Source organism: Coregonus lavaretus (genome assembly GCF_964263955.1).
Source record: "Coregonus lavaretus genome assembly, chromosome: 11".
Taxonomy (NCBI): Eukaryota; Metazoa; Chordata; class Actinopteri; order Salmoniformes; family Salmonidae; genus Coregonus; species Coregonus lavaretus.
Genome location: NC_139998.1, coordinates 30,962,489 through 30,981,633, shown reverse-complemented (window position 1 = coordinate 30,981,633; position 19,145 = coordinate 30,962,489). Strand labels below are relative to the sequence as shown.

The window sequence follows — 19,145 nt, the reverse complement described above, 5'->3', positions numbered from 1 at the left end:
CTCTTCCCATCTTACGCTTCTCAGATTGGGAACAATGCCTTGAGGGGCTGGTTGACCTGAGATTTTCACCAACAGTACCTCTTCACAGACTGTACACTTGACCTGAGCAAATACAACACCTCCCAGTAGGACAACTTCAATACAAATGCTGATGGAAAGAAGCTGATGTAACCCCTGCAGACAGCTCCACGGGTAGCACTGGGCACTGGCACAGTTGTCTATTGTCTAGTTTCCTGGGACAAAACGACAAAAAAAATAACATTCAACAAGATTTGAAATCAGCTCAGAATGGACAAATCTCAATACATTTTACATACTGTACTGTATGGTCCACAGCTAACATGCTGTTTCTAAGCTGTTTATAAAATACACTAATGCAACTGTATAATAATGTGCAAACTCCATAAGGGTAAATGCTAATTTTTCTCACAGTACCTCTCCATCTTCTCGGGATAGTGTCCTTCTCAAACAGCAGCACTTTAGAAATCGGAACCTACGTTTTGAGGGGGCTGCTCTTTCCTCCCCATTAAATCCCATATATAGTCATAACAATGGTCAAACGTCTGAGAGCAGCGAATCACCGGAGCAGATCCATAAAAAAAAAGATAGGGCAAGGGGTAGGCACCCCCGAGATGCCGTTTCCAAAAAAGTATTGGATGTCCAAAGGAATTCACTCTCCCCCCTTGAAAGTACTTATTTGACAGGGCACAGTCAGAAAGAGCTTGCACTCCAACGCAACGTTCAGTAAGGCACAGACGCTCAGTCTCTCTCCTCCGCTCTCTTTTGGAACATTTGGTGGAGCAAACAAAAAATAAGCAGCCATGGATGCCATCAAGAAGAAGATGCAGATGCTTAAGCTCGACAAGGAGAATGCCTTGGACAGAGCTGAGGGAGCCGAGGGAGACAAGAAGGCAGCAGAGGACAAGAGCAAACAGGTCGGCATTTTATTTGGAAAATCAAAATGATCCTAGAAAAAGCACCCGAATAGCTGTGGCTCTGTGCGCCACTGTCTCTAAACATGGACCACCTCTACAATGTGGATTTATCACTTTTACGGATCATTCCAAATAAGGAGTATTAAAGTTATATATATGAATAACTTTTCACAACTGGTAGGCTAATTAGTGACGTGCGTATGAATTATTGAAATCATTTTGTGAATAATTATGTCCATTTCACTTATTGATGGGTGGATGGAGTTGTATTACTGTAGCCTTATTAATTATACGTGGGAAAATATTTGCGTATAGAAAACTGTAGGGTAATTATAAGTGGGAATTATAGAATAATTACTGTAATGGGGAATACTGCTGTAGTGGGGAATATGGATAGGCTATTGAGAAACATGTAGGCTATACTTTCAGCATAATTGCAATAGTATTATCACTTGTTTCAGATGTTCTATTCACCTAAATAAAATGTTGTCCTTTATGCATGTGTAGTTAGAGGATGAAATAAGTGAATTGGAAAAGAAATTGCGGATCACCGAAGATGAGAGAGATAAAGTGCTTGATGAATTCCAAGCCGCCGAGGAAAAGATGCTGAGCGCCGAGGAGGTGGCCACCAAGGTATTTTGTGTGGCTCGCATGATTTTCCCTAACTTCTCTATTCTCTCTCCCTTTCGTTTGTCTGCGCTCTTGTGCCTTGTGTGCGCTCACGCCCTCTGTTTCACGCTGATCACCCCTGTGAAACTATCCACACTTAAACACACCTCAGCTCGAGGATGACTTGGTAGCTCTGCAGAAGAAGCTGAAGGGAACAGAGGATGAGTTGGACAAGTACTCTGAGTCTCTTAAGGATGCCCAGGAGAAACTTGAGCTGGCTGAGAAGAAAGCCACCGATGTAAGTAAAGGGCACAAAATCACAATTCCTGCACACTGCTTCCCACATCTTTACTGTCTCACAGATCAAACTGTAAAATATGTAAAAATGACAGTGTAACATGAGAGGCCTTTATTCTGTCTCATCACTTGGTCTAAAGTCCATTCTCAGATAACCAAATGTAGGTAGAATACCGTGTAGCTGTGGTGCACCTGTCCAGCCCTATATGTCTATGGGCCAACTGGAAAGTAGTCTATTATGCTATATATATAATATTTAAATCACATAAACAATCATGATATCGTGCCAGATATTGTTGAACTGTCATTTTATATATTTTGTTTATGTTTGTGTTTGTGTTTGTTTGTCTGTTATCAAAGATCACAAGTCACCTAAGTCATATCAACCTAAAAAACTGTTTTCTTGTGTTTGAATGTCTCCACATTTGAGATGGCCACATATGATACCCCCAAGCTATACGCTACATCAATGTAAGACAGTAAATCAGATTATTCTCTACAGCTCCCTAAGAGGGGACATTTATGAGTGTAAACTGAATTAGTTAAAAGTGCAGTTTCCAAGAAGAGAGCAAGCTCAGCGCAGGGATAAATATAACTCACTTCTTTATATGGTCAATGGTCAAGTTAGACTGAGCTTACTTCTTTGGGCTGTTCTTGCAACAGACTACAGTAAATTAGATTTTCCTCTGAACATGTAATTTTTTGTTCCTATAATTGTTGTTTTGAGGTCAGTTTAGTTAAACCCATGGGCTACCAAGAGTGTAATTTGACTTCATGCGGGGAAACTTGAAATTAGGGACATACTCCATAAAATGGAAAACTATGCCAAATATGTGTGTCTGTAGATTCATGTGTGACACAAGGAGCTGCATCCAGGGGCAGAAGAAAAGTATAAAATACATAGGCTGGAATCCAAGGCTAAGTAAAGATTAACAAAGAAAAAACATTAGCAAAAATCAATCATGAAGAGGTAATCAAATTAAATGTGACATTCAGTTGACAATTGATTTTCATTTTTTGAAAGTGTCCATAGGGTAGCCTACATCTCAATAGATTGAAGGGACTTCCTATGCTCATCTCCTTTCCTTTATCTGCATTGATATAATATAGTTAAACTGGTGAAAGTAAATTCATGTAAGGCATTTACCATTGTGCTTTCATCTATCCTATGATTTCATATCACTGCAAATGAAGGAAAAGAGATCAGAAAAGAAACCACTTGTTGAACTCCTTGAGTAAGATTCTACAAATGGATATAGAGGGACTCCTCTTGGGGCTATTTAGGAACTACAGTCTGAAAATCTTTTCAGTCCCATGTGTACTTTATAGATAACACCAGCAGATGGTGCTATATGCCAGTGCACAGTAGCCTACCTGAGGAACGCTTATAATAACAAGGCGTGTCCTTATCATTACTGTATGTCTACCACATATACACTTTTTATTATGACCAAATGTTGTTTGACCATTATTATATTACGAAAACAACGAAATAAATATTTGTTTGTATACTTTTCAAGATATTTTCGTTTGTTGTAGCCTTGGAATTGTCTATGAAAACAAGGTTACTTCCGGTGTAATGTTCAGTTATTGCTGTGTGCGTCCACACAGACGACTCGAGTATCGCGGGCAGCCTCTCTCGTACATTTCAGGGTGTCGTTGCGTTCCATGTCCATTCCAAAGAAAGTCTTAAAAACGTAGTTTTCTTAGTAAGTTGACATAATGGCAGGTATAGCATCCTTGGAGGCGGTTAAACGGAAAATAAAAACCTTGCAACAGCAGGCTGACGGCGCCGAAGAGAGAGCTGAAAGACTACAGAGAGAATTGGGCTTGGAGAGGAAAGCCAGAGAATCAGTAAGCATGTCTTAAAATAGATGCAAAGTTGTAAAATTGCTTCAAAATGTTTATAAAGTGCAACAATTATATATTCATTTTGCAATGTTTAATGTCCGAGGGAGTTGCACAGCCTATACAAATTCATGGTGAACACGCAACACTGACATTGCGGAATATTTCCGACATCCCGTTGTGTTTGGTAGCTAAACGTGTCATGCTCATTGCTTACGATACGCCAACTCTGACAGATTACGAGCTCGAGACTAATTGGATGATTTCCTCAAGTGTAAATAGTGTTCAGCTGTGGCGGTAGAGGACTTCAGGCCTTTTTATGGATTTCAATGATATTTTGTAACCATGCTTCTTTTTGGCCATGATGTACAGATGTAACTGTTGCCACAGGCGGTTGTTCTTGTAGCATTGTTAGGCCTACATTGTTTCATGGTACTCCATCACCCCCAATATTTTCACTTCTTATGCTTGGCTACCTAATGCACACACTTAAGTACATATTGTAACCTAAAGATTACATTTGAGTAAATTATACTATTTTTGACATAATTGCAGCACAAAGTTTACTCAACTCTTTTTGAAACTCTCTTAAGCAGGTACCTCAAAAATGCTGCAACAGAGCTGAGGAACACCAATAACAGAATGTTAATTCTGTCAGCTATGTTTTACACAAGGTTTCCGTTATAAGGACAAAGAGAGTTGTCACATGTTTTAAAGAAGGGGGGGGCAGCCTCTGACCTATAGAAACAGGAAATACAGCCTATAATGCATTTGCCATTCGGAAGGTTAATTGCCCTCATCAACATGGTCACTTCAGAAGCTTCTTAAATGATTTAGGTTATTGGTAGTTTATTTAAAGGAAACACGTGTGGCTTTGGGATGCGGTTTGAAAAACCACTAGATGAACTGATAAAGTTATCTTCATTTCACTGGCTAGTTTCTATATCTCCATTCACAACATGAGATGGACTTTGATCCTGCGCACCACTCTTACAAGTGTTGGTATGTGATCAGGCCTCTGAGTGGTTAATCAGGTATAAAGACAGGGTAATGCCATTGCACATAGTCATAAACCAATGTCAGATACGGTTGCCTTTTGGTTTCCATACAAAAAATAAGTTGCCTTTAGTGCGTATAGAAACTAAAAAAGAATAGAGGAGCGGCTGTCCCTATCCATTGTTTCTGCTATCAAATGTTACGTTTTATTACCACAAAAGCATACCTGTAGCATTGTAGCTGAATTTTTCACTTCCTCCATATCAAATCTCTTATAAAAAAAGAGTTTGATGGTTCCATAACTTATTGTTAGTACTGAAGGTAAGCTAATTAGAACAGTAAAGGGAAAAACTTGCTAATAAGTCACACCACCACATGTCACCAGTCAAATAACAATAAAGACAGAGTAGCCATTTTGTGAGATGAAAGCTGAACTTAATTGAATCTTCAGTTTTGGTCCACTGGGGACTCCTTCACTGGTTGTGTGTGTGTGTGTGTGTGTGTGTGGCCTTTGACAGTGTAAACCTCTGTGGCACACAATGACTGCAGCCAGCTCCTTGTTAATGTCCCCTCTGGGGTCTCATAATGAGGCTAGGTATTCAGCCTGTGCCAGCCAGGAGCGTTGTTCTCATTACACACAGTGTGTGGAGTGCAGCACAGCACAGGGGAATTCTCCTGGGAAGGCCCTCTTCTCTCCCCAACAGGTGCCACTGAGGTGGAAAAGTCACCAGTGTTTTTGTTGTTGAAATTTGATTGTGTCCTTGAAAGTACTGCATATGTTTGTCTGTCTTAACCTGCATCGTGGGCAAAATGTATTTTGACAAGTTCTTCTCTTCTCTCCTAGGCTGAGGCCGATGTCGCTTCCCTTAACAGACGTATCCAGCTGGTTGAGGAGGAGTTGGATCGTGCTCAGGAGCGTCTGGCAACTGCCCTGACCAAGCTGGAGGAGGCGGAGAAGTCTGCTGATGAGTCTGAGCGGTGTGTACTTATGGAGGACAGAGAGTTAGACTGTAGAGTAGACTGAGTTTTTCTTGCCTCTTACTGTATTTGGAGTTGTTAGGGCCTTTGGGGAAAGGGCAGTTTTAGCCTAAGGGCAGCTGTAGCCTAAGTCATGACTGGCGGTGCCACTGACCAATTTCAACAAACACACGCTGTTTCAGTCGAGACTGAGGTCCTGAATAAATGGGCCGTGACGCGAGGCTCTGTTCCCATTCCTTTGTTTGGTGTATAAACAGCCCCTCTGTGCTGCACAGCCCAAGGCCTGAACTCTATTGAGTGTAGGTCAGACCCTGTGTAGGCTAGGCCTGCCCTGTCATCCCCAGTGCTACAGCAGTGCAGTATTCTGCCCTCAGTCCAATAAGAAAGCTGTCAGGCCCAGGCCTTGACATTGAAAGGGCATATTAAAGATTCACTAGCAGCCAGTGTGGATGTGCACTGGGCGTACACTGCCCACCCAGGTTTAGTCTTGGACTCAAACTATTGATCTGAGTCATTGAGTTACAGCGCAGTGCTGCTATGAGCCTTGGGATGGGACTCTTTCTAACGTCTACTTCCTGTCTGTCCCTTCCATCCTCACAGAGGCATGAAGGTAATTGAGAACAGAGCCTCCAAGGATGAGGAGAAGATGGAGCTGCAGGAGATCCAGCTGAAGGAGGCCAAGCACATCGCTGAGGAGGCTGACCGCAAATACGAGGAGGCGAGTCTCTCAGCTGCTGCAGTTGTTGGCTGCTGTCCAGCTGTCTCTACAGCCCAGCCTCCCCACACCCTGCCTTTAACCTACACTAACACCACACAATAACATAATGGCACACACGTATGATTGAGTCTACTTTGTAAAGCAAACATGGTGATTTAGTCATCTCTACCCTGACATACCCCAATTCATATAGGGTATATGTACAGTACACAGATATGTTGTGTGTGTGTGTGTGTGTATATACACAGCTATTTTTGTGTATAGAGTGTAACTCCTTGGTGTGCTGTACCTAAAGGTTGCCCGTAAGCTGGTCATCATTGAGAGTGATCTGGAGCGTTCAGAGGAGCGCGCTGAGCTTTCAGAAGGGTAAGATCTAATGCCCCCTAACGGTAACGCTGCACTTAATTAACATGCATGGATGGAGTTATTTAACATTCTACTTTAACACCGCCTGGCTCAAAGTTGTTTATTTTCAACATGTTGCTCGCACTCGTTGTTGCATGTACTATTAATTTGCGTGTGTTCCATGTTTCGAATGGCCGTTTTGTTTGCCACTAACAGACTGATTCGAAGAGAGGAGGACGAGCTAAGAGTTTTGGAACAAAGCTTAAAATCACTTACAGCTTCTGAAGCAAAGGTACTACAGACTAACAACGTATTCTGTTAGGTCTATCTTTATAGACTTTTGTACTACTTCCTCTTGTCACGTTCATTCACTCTGCTGAATGAAGCCTCTCTTTCCTCCTTGCACCTTGCTCTGCTTTGCTATATTTTCCTATGTTTGGGCATACGCTCGGGATATCATAAAACTAGAACCTTTTACACCTCTAACCTGGCAGGAACTGTGCAAGAATAACATCTTTCACATGCAGTACTAGCTAGCATTCTTAATCTGACCAAATCTGCATGCTAAAAGGCATTTATAAAAGTTTCTCTGTAGTCTACTCTCCACCTCTGTTATTATTGTCACATTCCTGCTGTGTTGAGGCACTTTGGTCTCCTTCCTGTAATTCCCCTAGTTCATATTCATTTTGTTTTATTTCTTCTCCCCTTTCCTGCTCTCCCTCTTTCCATCCTGTTTCCATTTCTCATTGGTGTCTCAATACCCCTCCATTTCGGCACACTTTTCTCTGGACCCTCTGCTCCCTCTCCTCTATAACACCAGCAAATGCTCTGAGCTTGAAGAAGAGTTGAAAACTGTGACCAACAACCTGAAGTCACTGGAGGCCCAGTCTGAGAAGGTAGGTCGTCTGCTGCTGTGTTTTGGCATGCTGTCCAAATCCCAGCTCCTCCAAAGCCATGCTGGAGAAGGAACCTGAAGAACCATTTACAGCAACACTTGGTTCATTGGATACAGTATCTTGCATACAAATTGCATTGGTCTAAGATTAGTCTAACTTTGTACTAAAGATGAAAGGCAAATGGACCTTCCAGTATTTTTCTGTCAATTGAATATAAACCTATTGTGTCTTGTTAGAACTGAATGATAAATATCATTAGATGTAAGGTTTTTGTTTCATATAAATAAAGTGAGTGTTTATCTGTAGACTGGTGGGGGTGTAGCGGTTATCTGTGGGTAGATGCATGACTCCTGTTTCTGCTTTTTTTTGGTCAACAGTATTCGCATAAGGAGGACAAGTATGAGGAGGAGATGAAGGTCCTCACCGACAAGTTGAAGGAGGCAAGTTTCACAACCCCCCCCCCCCCTTATCTACAGACTTTGGCCAGAGGCCAGGTTATTTAATTGCTGTCGGTACTGTAGGCCTACAATATCACTCACTGTGTGACATTTAAAGACTGTTTGATTCTTAAGCACCTGTCTCTCTACCACAGGCTGAGACTCGTGCTGAGTTTGCTGAGAGATCAGTAGCCAAGCTTGAGAAGACCATTGACGACTTGGAAGGTATTACGTTTTTGCAGTTAATTTCAAAACTGTACTTTGGTCTGTTGTTTGGAGTAGGCCTACAGTTTATAGTGTCAGTTGGTCTCATTCATGGCCATTCGGTAAGTGTCTATACTTCTTTCAAAATCTCTTCAACAAGAGGAAATCCTCTTCCCTTCTTTGCTACACCTCATTAATCTAATCTTTGCTACCTCTTATTTCCATTATTATCATTATATTTTGAGCAACACGTGCCCATTTATTGAGTCAATCTACTTTTGGGTTACAGCTGAGTGGAAATTACATTGGTAGTTGGACATTTGACAGGTCTTCCTCTTCACTCTATATTTAAGATTGTTCATAGATTGGGTTGCTTTTGCCTGTTTATCTGTAACAATGAAGTTACATTGCATCTGCTCAATGAGAATGGGCTATTAGTCACAGTAAGGGAAATGCTGCCCTACAGCTGCTGATTCCAGTAAATCATCCATCTGTTGGTTAAATAATGTCTCATGAGGCTGTCATAGTATTTAGTAGGCTGAGGAAGCAGCCATATGGTAATGGAATCTCTGACATGAGATGTTCAAGGGCCAGCTCCAGTAATATGTTCACTATTTCTTGATGATGCTGAAGAATTTGTCATGGCCTCAATCACATTTCTGTTCTATCTTCTGGTATAACGTTTTTTTCCTTTTCCACTCTGTCCATCTCTTTCCCCCTCCCTCTGGGGTCTTACTGATGACCTGGACACCCTTCACCCTCCTTCCCACACACCCCTCCATTTCTGCCCCCTCCTCCTCCCTTTTGGTGCACTTGGCCCACATCCCAATAGATGAGTTGTATGCCCAGAAACTGAAGTACAAGGCCATCAGCGAAGAGCTGGACCACGCCCTCAATGACATGACTTCCATGTAATTCTTCAACTGCACTGCCTGCTTGTGCCTCTGTCGCCTCCTCCTTGCACCTCACCTCCCCATTGTCCAGCCATCACACCCTTCTGTTCTGTCTCTGATATTCTCCATCCATCTGCTGTTTCTGTTTATACAAAATAAAGTGGTTACTGTTAGAAGGCAGCTATATATTTTTATACACAAGGTAGTCCGTCTTAAGGTCATAGTCAAAGGATAGTCTTAAGGGTGGTCCTCTGTAGCTCAGCTGGTAGAGCACGGCGCTTGTAACACTAAGGTAGTGGGTTCGATCCCCGGGATCACCCATACACACAAAAAAAATTATGCACGCATGACTGTAAGTCGCTTTGGATAAAAGCGTCTGCTAAATGGCTTATTATTATTATTATTATTATTATTATTATTATTATTATTATTATATATTGTGTCTGTAAGTACTGGCCAATTATGTGGTAAGTGTTTTAAACTCACTCAGTGGTTTCCGCTCACAAACTTGAGTGTGGTTGTGAGGATATTCTCTCCATGATAGTCACTGTAACCATTTTAGCAGTACAGTACGTGAACCTGGAGACTTGTTTTGTATGAACAGAATACAGCATGGAGGTTCTTTGTTTACTGATTTGGACTTTCATTTTGATAACTACCATATTGTATTACTTTTTACATCAAGAAAAAGTAATCTTAATTTGTTTTGAGTATTTGAAATGTACATTGTTCAACCAACAAAATGAATGTCTTAATGTCAAAATATTCAGTATATTTTGTCAACCCTTAATGCATGTGAGGCGTCTATTGAAATGCAATATATAACTGTTTGTATTTCAATGTGGACCTTCTACTGGGTCTTAAACTGTGTTTCTCCATGTAGTCAATGTGCTTTGTTTCTCTTCTGTACCTTTTCAAGTGTAGCTCACTTGTTTCTACTACTAACACAGTCTACTTCTGTGTGGAAGAAAGGCTCAATGCGTCTCCCTTCAAGTTCCTTTTAATTCTGTGATAACCACAGTTGAGGGTGAACTGCACAATCTACAATCTGATTGCTTTTGGAAAGTGGGTTTTTGTCCCATGCCCCTTTGGCATCTGAGCAAGTGCAGACTATTTGTCAAACCAAAGCTGTACGAAGAGCACCACGTATGACTGAGATGTTTAGTCAAGTGACGCTTCTCATGACTCCTCGGAAAGGTCTTCATGTGATCAGAGAAGTTTGGTTCAACCTTTGTTTTGTGTTTGAGGTGGTTGAGTAGTAGTTGCCGTACGTTGTCTGTATCCCTCCCTGACAATTACCTCAGTGTATGCTGTGGCTCCAGTAGCGCTGGTGTGTTGCGGCGCGTCTCACTCTTCCAACAACCTGTTGAACAGGTAGAGGAAAGTAGGCATAAAGAGAAGCACAGTATGTAAGATTGTCTGCCTCAGTGTTGAAATAAGTGAGTTGGAAAAAGGATGGCTAGTATGATTGACTATTGCGATGTTGATGACATGACGTCTGTAATTTGCAATATCCTTTTGTCTAAATAAATTAATAGATTTGCACTTTACCATATTTGTTTTCCATTAATAAAGCCAAAAGTCACAGGCACTAGCACTATATTAACTGCACTAACTAGCACTATAAATTCATTGTTAGCCTTTTTGTGTTCCAAGCACTTAATTAATTCACAACATGACTGCGGCGCGGAGGGTTGAATGGCCAGGCCACTCAATGATGTCTGTTCTATCACAGTCAGCGTTTCATGTACAACTGTGTGGTGTGTAATGGGGGTATGAAATGGGCATGTGGAAAATTGACATCAGGTACTGGTCCTCCATACAAGGCTGTAATTTCAGCTTTTATACTGCCTTAGTTGCACCTACAGTGAGGGGGGAAAAGTATTTGATCCCCTGCTGATTTTGTACGTTTGCCCACTGACAAAGAAATGATCAGTCTATAATTTTAATGGTAGGTTTATTTGAACAGTGAGAGACAGAATAACAACAAAAAAATCCAGAAAAACATGTCAAAAATTGATTTGCATTTTAATGAGGGAAGTAAGTATTTGACCCCCTCTCAATCAGAAAGATTTCTGGCTCCCAGGTGTCTTTTTATACAGGTAACGAGCTGAGATTAGGAGCACACTCTTAAAGGGAGTGCTCCTAATCTCAGTTTGTTACCTGTATAAAAGACACCTGTCCACAGAAGCAATCAATCAATCAGATTCCAAACTCTCCACCATGGCCAAGACCAAATAGCTCTCCAAGGATGTCAGGGACAAGATTGTAGACCTACACAAGGCTGGAATGGGCTATCGCCAAGCAGCTTGGTGAGAAGGTGTCAACAGTTGGTGCGATTATTCGCAAATGGAAGAAACACAAAAGAACTGTCAATCTCCCTCGGCCTGGGGCTCCATGCAAGATCTCACCTTGTGGAGTTGCAATGATCATGAAAACGGTGATGAATCAGCCCAGAACTACACGGGAGGATCTTGTCAATGATCTCAAGGCAGCTGGGATCATAGTCACCAATAAAACAATTGGAAACACGCTACGCTGTGAAGGACTGAAATCCTGCAGCTCCCGCAAGGTCCCCCTGCTCAAGAAAGCACATATACAGGGCCGTCTGAAGTTTGCCAATGAACATCTGAATGATTCAGAGGAGAACTGGGTGAAAGTGTTGTGGTCAGATGAGACCAAAATCGAGCTCTTTGGCATCAACTCAACTCGGACAGGGCCATGTACCGTCAAATCTTGGGTGAGAACCTCCTTCCCTCAGCCAGGGCATGGATGGGTATTCCAGCATGACAATGACCCAAAACACACGGCCAAGGCAACAAAGGAGTGGCTCAAGAAGAAGCACATTAAGGTCCTGGAGTGGCCTAGCCAGTCTCCAGACCTTAATCCCATAGAAAATCTGTGGAGGGAGCTGAAGGTTCGAGTTGCCAAACGTCAGCCTCGAAACCTTTAATAACTTGGAGAAGATCTGCAAAGAGGAGTGGAACAAAATCCCTCCTGAGATGTGTGCAAACCTGGTGGCCAACTACAAGAAATGTCTGACCTCTGTGATTGCCAACAAGGGTTTTGCCACCAAGTACTAAGTCATGTTTTGCAGAGGGGTCAAATACTTACTTCCCTCATTAAAAAGCTAATCAATTTTTGACATGTTTTTCTGGATTTTTTTGTTATTCTGTCTCTCACTGTTCAAATAAACCTACCATTAAAATTATAGACTGATCATGTTTTTGTCAGTGGGCAAACGTACAAAATCAGCAGGGGATCAAATACTTTTTCCAATCACTGTATAAGCCTTTAAGCAGGATCAGTACATGCCTTCTGGTGCTGGAAGGTATAGGCAGTGAGTAGAGCCCACTAGGCAAAAGCAGTCTTGAAATGTATTATTTGTTTGCTCAATTATCCACCCCAGAGATGTTCATATCTCCATTCACAAAGTTCAGAGGCATTCCACCCATCACTTCTGCTGTTACTGCTCCACTGTTCTGTGGAGAGTAGACTTTCTATACTATATCATTTTCAAACAAGGTAATGTATAATCAGGTATGAAGTGATCCCAAATAAAGCTTACTCTTGAGCTCTAGTCTGTTACGGCACTGATTTCCTCATTTCTTTCTCTTTCCTACCTGCTTTCCGACTGCCAAGATCACCTCTACCAGCAACTTGAGAGAAACCGCCTTCTCTCTAACGAACTAAGAGTGGCCTTGAATGAGGACTAAACATAGTGTGAATGTTTTAATCTATTTAATTCATGAGTTTATGTACAGTATTGAAATTATAATATTGTGTAAGATCGGTGTGTGTGAATATGTATGATGCTAATAATGTAGGAGAAGTGTTACTGCTGGGGAAACAAGCTAGTCACATAAATATATATCTGGGATTATCTCTCTAATCTGTATATTTACTGTAAACTCTGACATACAACCAGGTAGTATATACGGTATTGTTAATTTCCCCTGTTAAAGCATGGGGAAGGCTATGCTGTAAAAGTTGTTTACTTCCTGCATGGGTACTGCCATAGCATAGTCACAGCATTTTGTTTTTCTCTAAAACTGAAAGTGTTGCTTTTTGTAGCTAATTATGTAGCCCTAACAGTACAATATACTTTTTTTGCATGTTGTGTGACGGTAGCTTGGATTTTAATATTTTGTTTTATTTGGTGTCTAACAGAGAAACTGGCACATGCTAAAGAAGAGAACCTTGATATGCACCAGATGCTGGACCAGACTCTAATGGAACTAAATAACATGTGAAAGCCTGGTTTACCTACTATGGTTTGGGCTTTTTGTATTTGCACCTTGCTTGCCATGAGCCCTCATTCCATTCCATGCCCATGGTGAGGAACACGTAACCAGATGCTTTTCCTTTTGCACCATCCTGCTTTAAGTGGAACTCAACGAGGGAGCAGAACTAAGGGAAAGGTACAACATTTCCTTAATGAAGCCCACAATGAGAAACACTTATTTTTGCCAGCTGATTTATAATGATGTCAGCATTTTGTAATCATTGACATTAGTTATCAGGTGAAATGACGTGTCATTTGCTACAAAGGTTGTTTTTGGGTCATTCCACCAATTCAGTGCCTTTTGAGATGTGTAACTTGGTGGGGGGAAAAACGTTTAATTTCACCAAATGTTAACATTCTGTCATAAAGAACATATGTTCAACTTAATGAAAAATATGTTTTCTCATCTTAAGGTTAAATAAATAAAAATGACAAAGTGCCATATAAAGTAACAGGGTTGACAATTTCATCGTAAATCAGCCATAAATTCCCTTGTGACGGGGAATGGAAGGTTGTTGTGTGCAACAGGGAGCGGCAATTGAATGCAAGCTTCACAAATAAAATGAAATTCTTCAAATATTTGTAGCCTGTCTATCTATTATTAGCAGGGTTGAAGTGTTCTGCTTGACCCACTGTTTTCCACCACAAAACACCAGGAAATTGCCAAGAGTAGAACCAGCTCACTTGCTTATACACTATGATTTGACTATTAGATGTTCAATGTTTTTTATTTTTGTATTTTTTAAGGACTAGTTTCACCATATTAAAGAGTTCAGTTCATGTAACAGGGTTGACCTTTAAAATGAGGGACACTTTATTTTTTTTATTTTTTACTAATCACATGAAATGCATAATCTTCAGAAATGACTGTCAAAGCAACAAAATAACTAGGTCTTTACAATGTTGGTGAAAACTTTGAGAAATGTTGGGGTTAGGTGGGTTAAAATCTTCCTGAAAGTCAGAGGGTACACTGAGGGACTTGTCAAAATGCAGAATTTTGTCTTATTTGTGTAAAAAATATGAATTCTCCATGTAGTCTATATTGTAGGGGACTTTATTGAATACAACAGGCTTTTAAAACTCAATATTGGTGCACTATTTCTACTTAAAATATTGAAGGGATGCAAAAGGCACTAATTTTGTGGAACAACCCTTTTATCTGCATTTGATAAATTCATTTAGTTTATATACTGACATTATTTTTGATTGTTTGGTGCCAATATTAAGCCCCGGCTAGAAAGGGATCTACTTACACTCCCAAAGTATATTTATTTTTCTTTTGAGCCTGAAACCATTACAAAATGCGTGGCAACATTATCTTGCAAAATGCATTCCTGTTCCCTCTACTTGTTTTTTCGAAAATGTTTCATCTTGTCTAGAAATATGACTCAGTCATATGTGGTTGTGCCTTGTTTGTTTTACTATTGTTTTATTAAATGTATATGTTTTAAATGTATATCATATCTGAAATGTATAAAATAATGAATATAAATAAAACCTCACAGTTTGAGATTTTCTGAAGAGTGGAGTATTTCTTATTTGTGTTCCTGAAATCAGTTTTATTATATACTGTATTGTAAAGTATCCTCTCAACATTCTAGTAAGTTCCAATTGATCATATTGTAGGACGTATAAAAATGCTTAATTTTTTTATGGGATTACATACAGTGGGGAAAAAAAGTATTTAGGCAGCCACCAATTGTGTAAGTTCTCCCACTTAAAAAGATGAGAGGCCTGTAATTTTCATCATAGGTACACGTCAACTATGACAGACAAATTGAGAAAAAAAAATCCAGAAAATCACATTGTAGGATTTTTTATGAATTTATTTGCAAATTATGGTGGAAAATAAGTATTTGGTCACCTACAAACAAGCAAGATTTCTGGCTCTCACAGACCTGTAACTTCTTCTTTTTTTAAGTGGCTCCTCTGTCCTCCACTCGTTACCTGTATTAATGGCACCTGTTTGAACTTGTTATCAGTATAAAAGACACCTGTCCACAACCTCAAACAGTCACACTCCAAACTCCACTATGGCCAAGACCAAAGAGCTGTCAAAGGACACCAGAAACAAAATTGTAGACCTGCACCAGGCTGGGAAGACTGAATCTGCAATAGGTAAGCAGGTTGGTTTGAAGAAATCAACTGTGGGAGCAATTATTAGGAAATGGAAGACATACAAGACCACTGATAATCTCCCTCGATCTGGGGCTCCACGCAAGATCTCACCCCGTGGGGTCAAAATGATCACAAGAACGGTGAGCAAAAATCCCAGAACCACACGGGGGGACCTAGTGAATGACCTGCAGAGAGCTGGGACCAAAGTAACAAAGCCTACCATCAGTAACACACTACGCCGCCAGGGACTCAAATCCTGCAGTGCCAGACGTGTCCAGGCCCGTCTGAAGTTTGCTAGAGTGCATTTGGAGGATCCAGAAGAGGATTGGGAGAATGTCATATGGTCAGATGAAACCAAAATAGAACTTTTTGGTAAAAACTCAACTCGTCGTGTTTGGAGGACAAAGAATGCTGAGCTGCATCCAAAGAACACCATACCTACTGTGAAGCATGGAGGTGGAAACATCATGCTTTGGGGCTGTTTTTCTGCAAAGGCACCAGGACGACTGATCCGTGTAAAGGAATGAATGAATGGGGCCATGTATCGTGAGATTTTGAGTGAAAACCTCCTTCCATCAGCAAGGGCATTGAAGATGAAACGTGGCTGGGTCTTTCAGCATGACAATGATCCCAAACACACCGCCCGGGCAACGAAGGAGTGGCTTCGTAAGAAGCATTTCAAGGTCCTGGAGTGGCCTAGCCAGTCTCCAGATCTCAACCCCATAGAAAATCTTTGGAGGGAGTTGAAAGTCCGTGTTGCCCAGCGACAGCCCCAAAACATCACTGCTCTAGAGGAGATCTGCATGGAGGAATGGGCCAAAATACCAGCAACAGTGTGTGAAAACCTTGTGAAGACTTACAGAAAATGTTTGACCTGTGTCATTGCCAACAAAGGGTATATAACAAAGTATTGAGAAACTTTTGTTATTGACAAAATACTTATTTTCCACCATAATTTGCAAATAATTTCATAAAAAATCCTACAATGCGATTTTCTGGAATTTTTTCTCTCATTTTGTCTGTCATAGTTGATGTGTACCTATGATGGAAATTACAGGCCTCTCTCATCTTTTTAAGTGGGAGAACTTGCACAATTGGTGGCTGACTAAATACTTTTTTTCCCCACTGTAGCTTTAACTAATATCAGAAGTTAAAATTGTCAGCTTTCATGTTGAATTGAGAAGATGAGGGGAATAAAGTGGTCCCCTTAAACACTGCTGCATTATCAACCTTGTTTAACCCTCAGCTCAATGCGTGTTTCCAGAACAAATGGTAATCTGTTCATCTGCCAGCCTTATTACATTTACTCTGTGCTCATTCTGGTCTAGGCCTTGGTTTGACTTCCTGAGGGAGAAAAAAAACATGTCACAAGTGTGCATGCTTATGGATCACTGCAGATCTGAGCACTGGACTGCGGGGCAATGCAGCAAAGAGAGTAATGTTAGTCATACAATAATAGTCTATTCTACCCATGTAATTTATCATATATTTGTGGTACTAAAGCTTGGTGTTATAGCTCTCTTTAATTTAAATGTCATACATTTATAGTCATGTGTCAATTCCAGGCCACATGCTGTGAAACCGGTCAGTAGATTATAAATGATCCATCAAAACAGAACTAGTTGTATGCCAAGTGAGACTGCAAGGTCAAAATTAATTTGGAAGTCAAATTGAAAAGCTTATCTGTGTTTTGACTTCTCTCCTCCTGACGCCGATGGACTGAAAATGTAAACAAGCTCATTCAGAACAGAGGGCCTTGCTAATGTTCTCTAGGTGCTGACAGGAGCCATGTGCTGGCATGTGACCTCTGAGAAAGTACGTTGTCACCCTAGGGGCCTGGCTAATAAACTAAAGGTAAGGGTTGTGTTCCCCTGCTCAGACGTTGCATGCATCAACCAATGGTTGTGTGCTACGTCATCAACTGTGTCATCGACTGACAGATTGCTAACATATGATGTAGTTAGCTGATATGTAAAATATCTATCCAGGCGTTGTAATGCGGCGTTCAAGACTGGGAACTCTGAATCTCCAACATCTGACTTCAGTGCGCTCAAGACAACTGGGAATTCTGAAAAAACGAGGTCCGACTGAGATATACAGTACCAGTCAAAAGTTTGGACACACCTACTCATTCAAGGGTTTTTCTTTATTTTTACTATTTTCTACATTGTAGAATAATAGTGAAGACATCAAAACTATGAAATAACACATGGAATCATGTAGTAACCAAAAAAGTATTAAACAAATCAAAATACATTTTATATTTGAGATTTTTCAAATAGCCACCCTTTGCCTTGATGACAGCTTTGCACACTCTTGGAATTCACTCAACCAGCTTCACCTGGAATGCTTTTCCAACAGTCTTGAAGGAGTTCCCACATATGCTTAGCACTTGTTGGCTGCTTTTCCTTCACTCTGCCGTCCGACTCATCCCAAACCATTTTAATTGGGTTGAGGTCGGGGGATTGTGGAGGCCAGGTCATCTGATGTAGCACTCCATCACTCTCCTTCTTGGTAAAATAGCCCTTACACAGCCTGGAGGTGTGTTGGGTCATTGTCCTGTTGAAAAACAAATGATAGTCCCACTAAGCCCAAACCAGATGGGATGTCGTATCGCTGCAGAATGCTGTGGTAACCATGGTGGTTAAGTGTGCCTTGAATTCTAAATAAATCACAGACAGTGTCACCAGCAAAGCACCCCCACACCATAACACCTCCTCCTGCATGCTTTACGGTGGGAAATACACATGCGGAGATCATCCGTTCACCCACACCGCGTCTCACAAAGACACGGCGGTTGGAACCCAAAATCTCAAATTTGGACTCCAGACCAAAGGACAGATTTCTACCGGTCTAATGTTTCATTGCTCGTGTTTCTTGGCCCAAGCAGGTCTCTTCTTCCTATTGGTGTCCTTTAGAAGTGGTTTCTTTGCAGCAATTCGACCATGAAGGCCTGATTCACAGAGTCCCTTCTCAACAGTGGATGTTGAGATGTGTCTGGGACTTAAACACTGTGAAGCATTTATTTGGGCTGTAATTTCTGAGGCTGATAACTCTAATGAACTTTTCCTCTGCAGCAGAGGTAACTCTGGGTCTTCCATTCCTTTGGTGGTCCTCATGAGAGCCAGTTTCATCATAGCGCTTGATGGTTTTTGCGACTGTACTTGAAGAAACTTTCAAAGTTCTTGAAATGTTCCGTATTGACTGACCTTCATGTCTTAAAGTAATGACGGACTGTCGTTTCTCTTTGCTTATTTGAGCTGTTCTTGCCATAATATAGACTTGGTCTTTTACCAAATAGGGCTATCTTCTGTATACCACCCCTACCTTGTCACAACACAACTGATTGGCTCAAACGCATTAAGAAGGAAATAAATTCCACAAATGAATTTTTAAGAAGGCACACCTGTGAATTGAAATGCATTCCAGGTGACTACTTCATGAAGCTGGTTGAGAGAATGCCAAGAGTGTGCAAAGCTGTCATCAAGGCAAAGGGTGGCTATTTGAAGAATCTCAAATATATTTTGATTTGTTTAACACTTTTTTGGTTACTACATGATTCCATATGTGTTATTTCATAGTTTTG

At 40.9% G+C, this 19,145-nt stretch overlaps 1 protein-coding gene across 6 annotated transcripts; it reads left to right on the top strand.

Annotated features, from left to right (window-relative positions):
• The first annotated feature begins 630 nt into the window (after window positions 1–630).
• LOC311137798 (tropomyosin alpha-1 chain-like) lies at window positions 631–14,956 on the top strand. 6 transcript variants are annotated; one of them, XM_084172388.1, is made up of 9 exons: window positions 631–935; window positions 1,443–1,568; window positions 5,530–5,663; window positions 6,264–6,381; window positions 6,677–6,747; window positions 7,547–7,622; window positions 8,000–8,062; window positions 8,215–8,284; window positions 9,096–10,767. In XM_084172388.1, the coding sequence occupies exons 1-9, from the start codon at window positions 822–824 to the stop codon at window positions 9,176–9,178; spliced, it is 855 nt and encodes a 284-aa protein (XP_084028514.1). In that variant the 5' UTR covers window positions 631–821; the 3' UTR covers window positions 9,179–10,767. The 6 variants fall into 6 exon arrangements, with proteins under 6 accessions (XP_084028514.1, XP_084028512.1, XP_084028515.1 ...); XM_084172386.1 differs by lacking the exon at window positions 9,096–10,767 and adding an exon at window positions 13,327–14,956 and having other exon boundaries at window positions 645–935; XM_084172389.1 differs by lacking the exons at window positions 1,443–1,568; window positions 9,096–10,767 and adding exons at window positions 1,717–1,842; window positions 12,799–13,320 and having other exon boundaries at window positions 646–935.
• Window positions 14,957–19,145: the final 4,189 nt, after the last annotated feature.

Coding starts and splice junctions, on each gene's coding strand:
- LOC311137798 (XM_084172386.1), top strand. CDS start 822: ATGGATGCCATCAAGAAGAAGATGCAGATGCTTAAGCTCGACAAGGAG. Junction 5,664..6,263: donor TCTGCTGATGAGTCTGAGCG/GTGTGTACTTAT, acceptor CCATCCTCACAG/AGGCATGAAGGTAATTGAGA. Junction 7,623..7,999: donor TGGAGGCCCAGTCTGAGAAG/GTAGGTCGTCTG, acceptor TTTGGTCAACAG/TATTCGCATAAGGAGGACAA.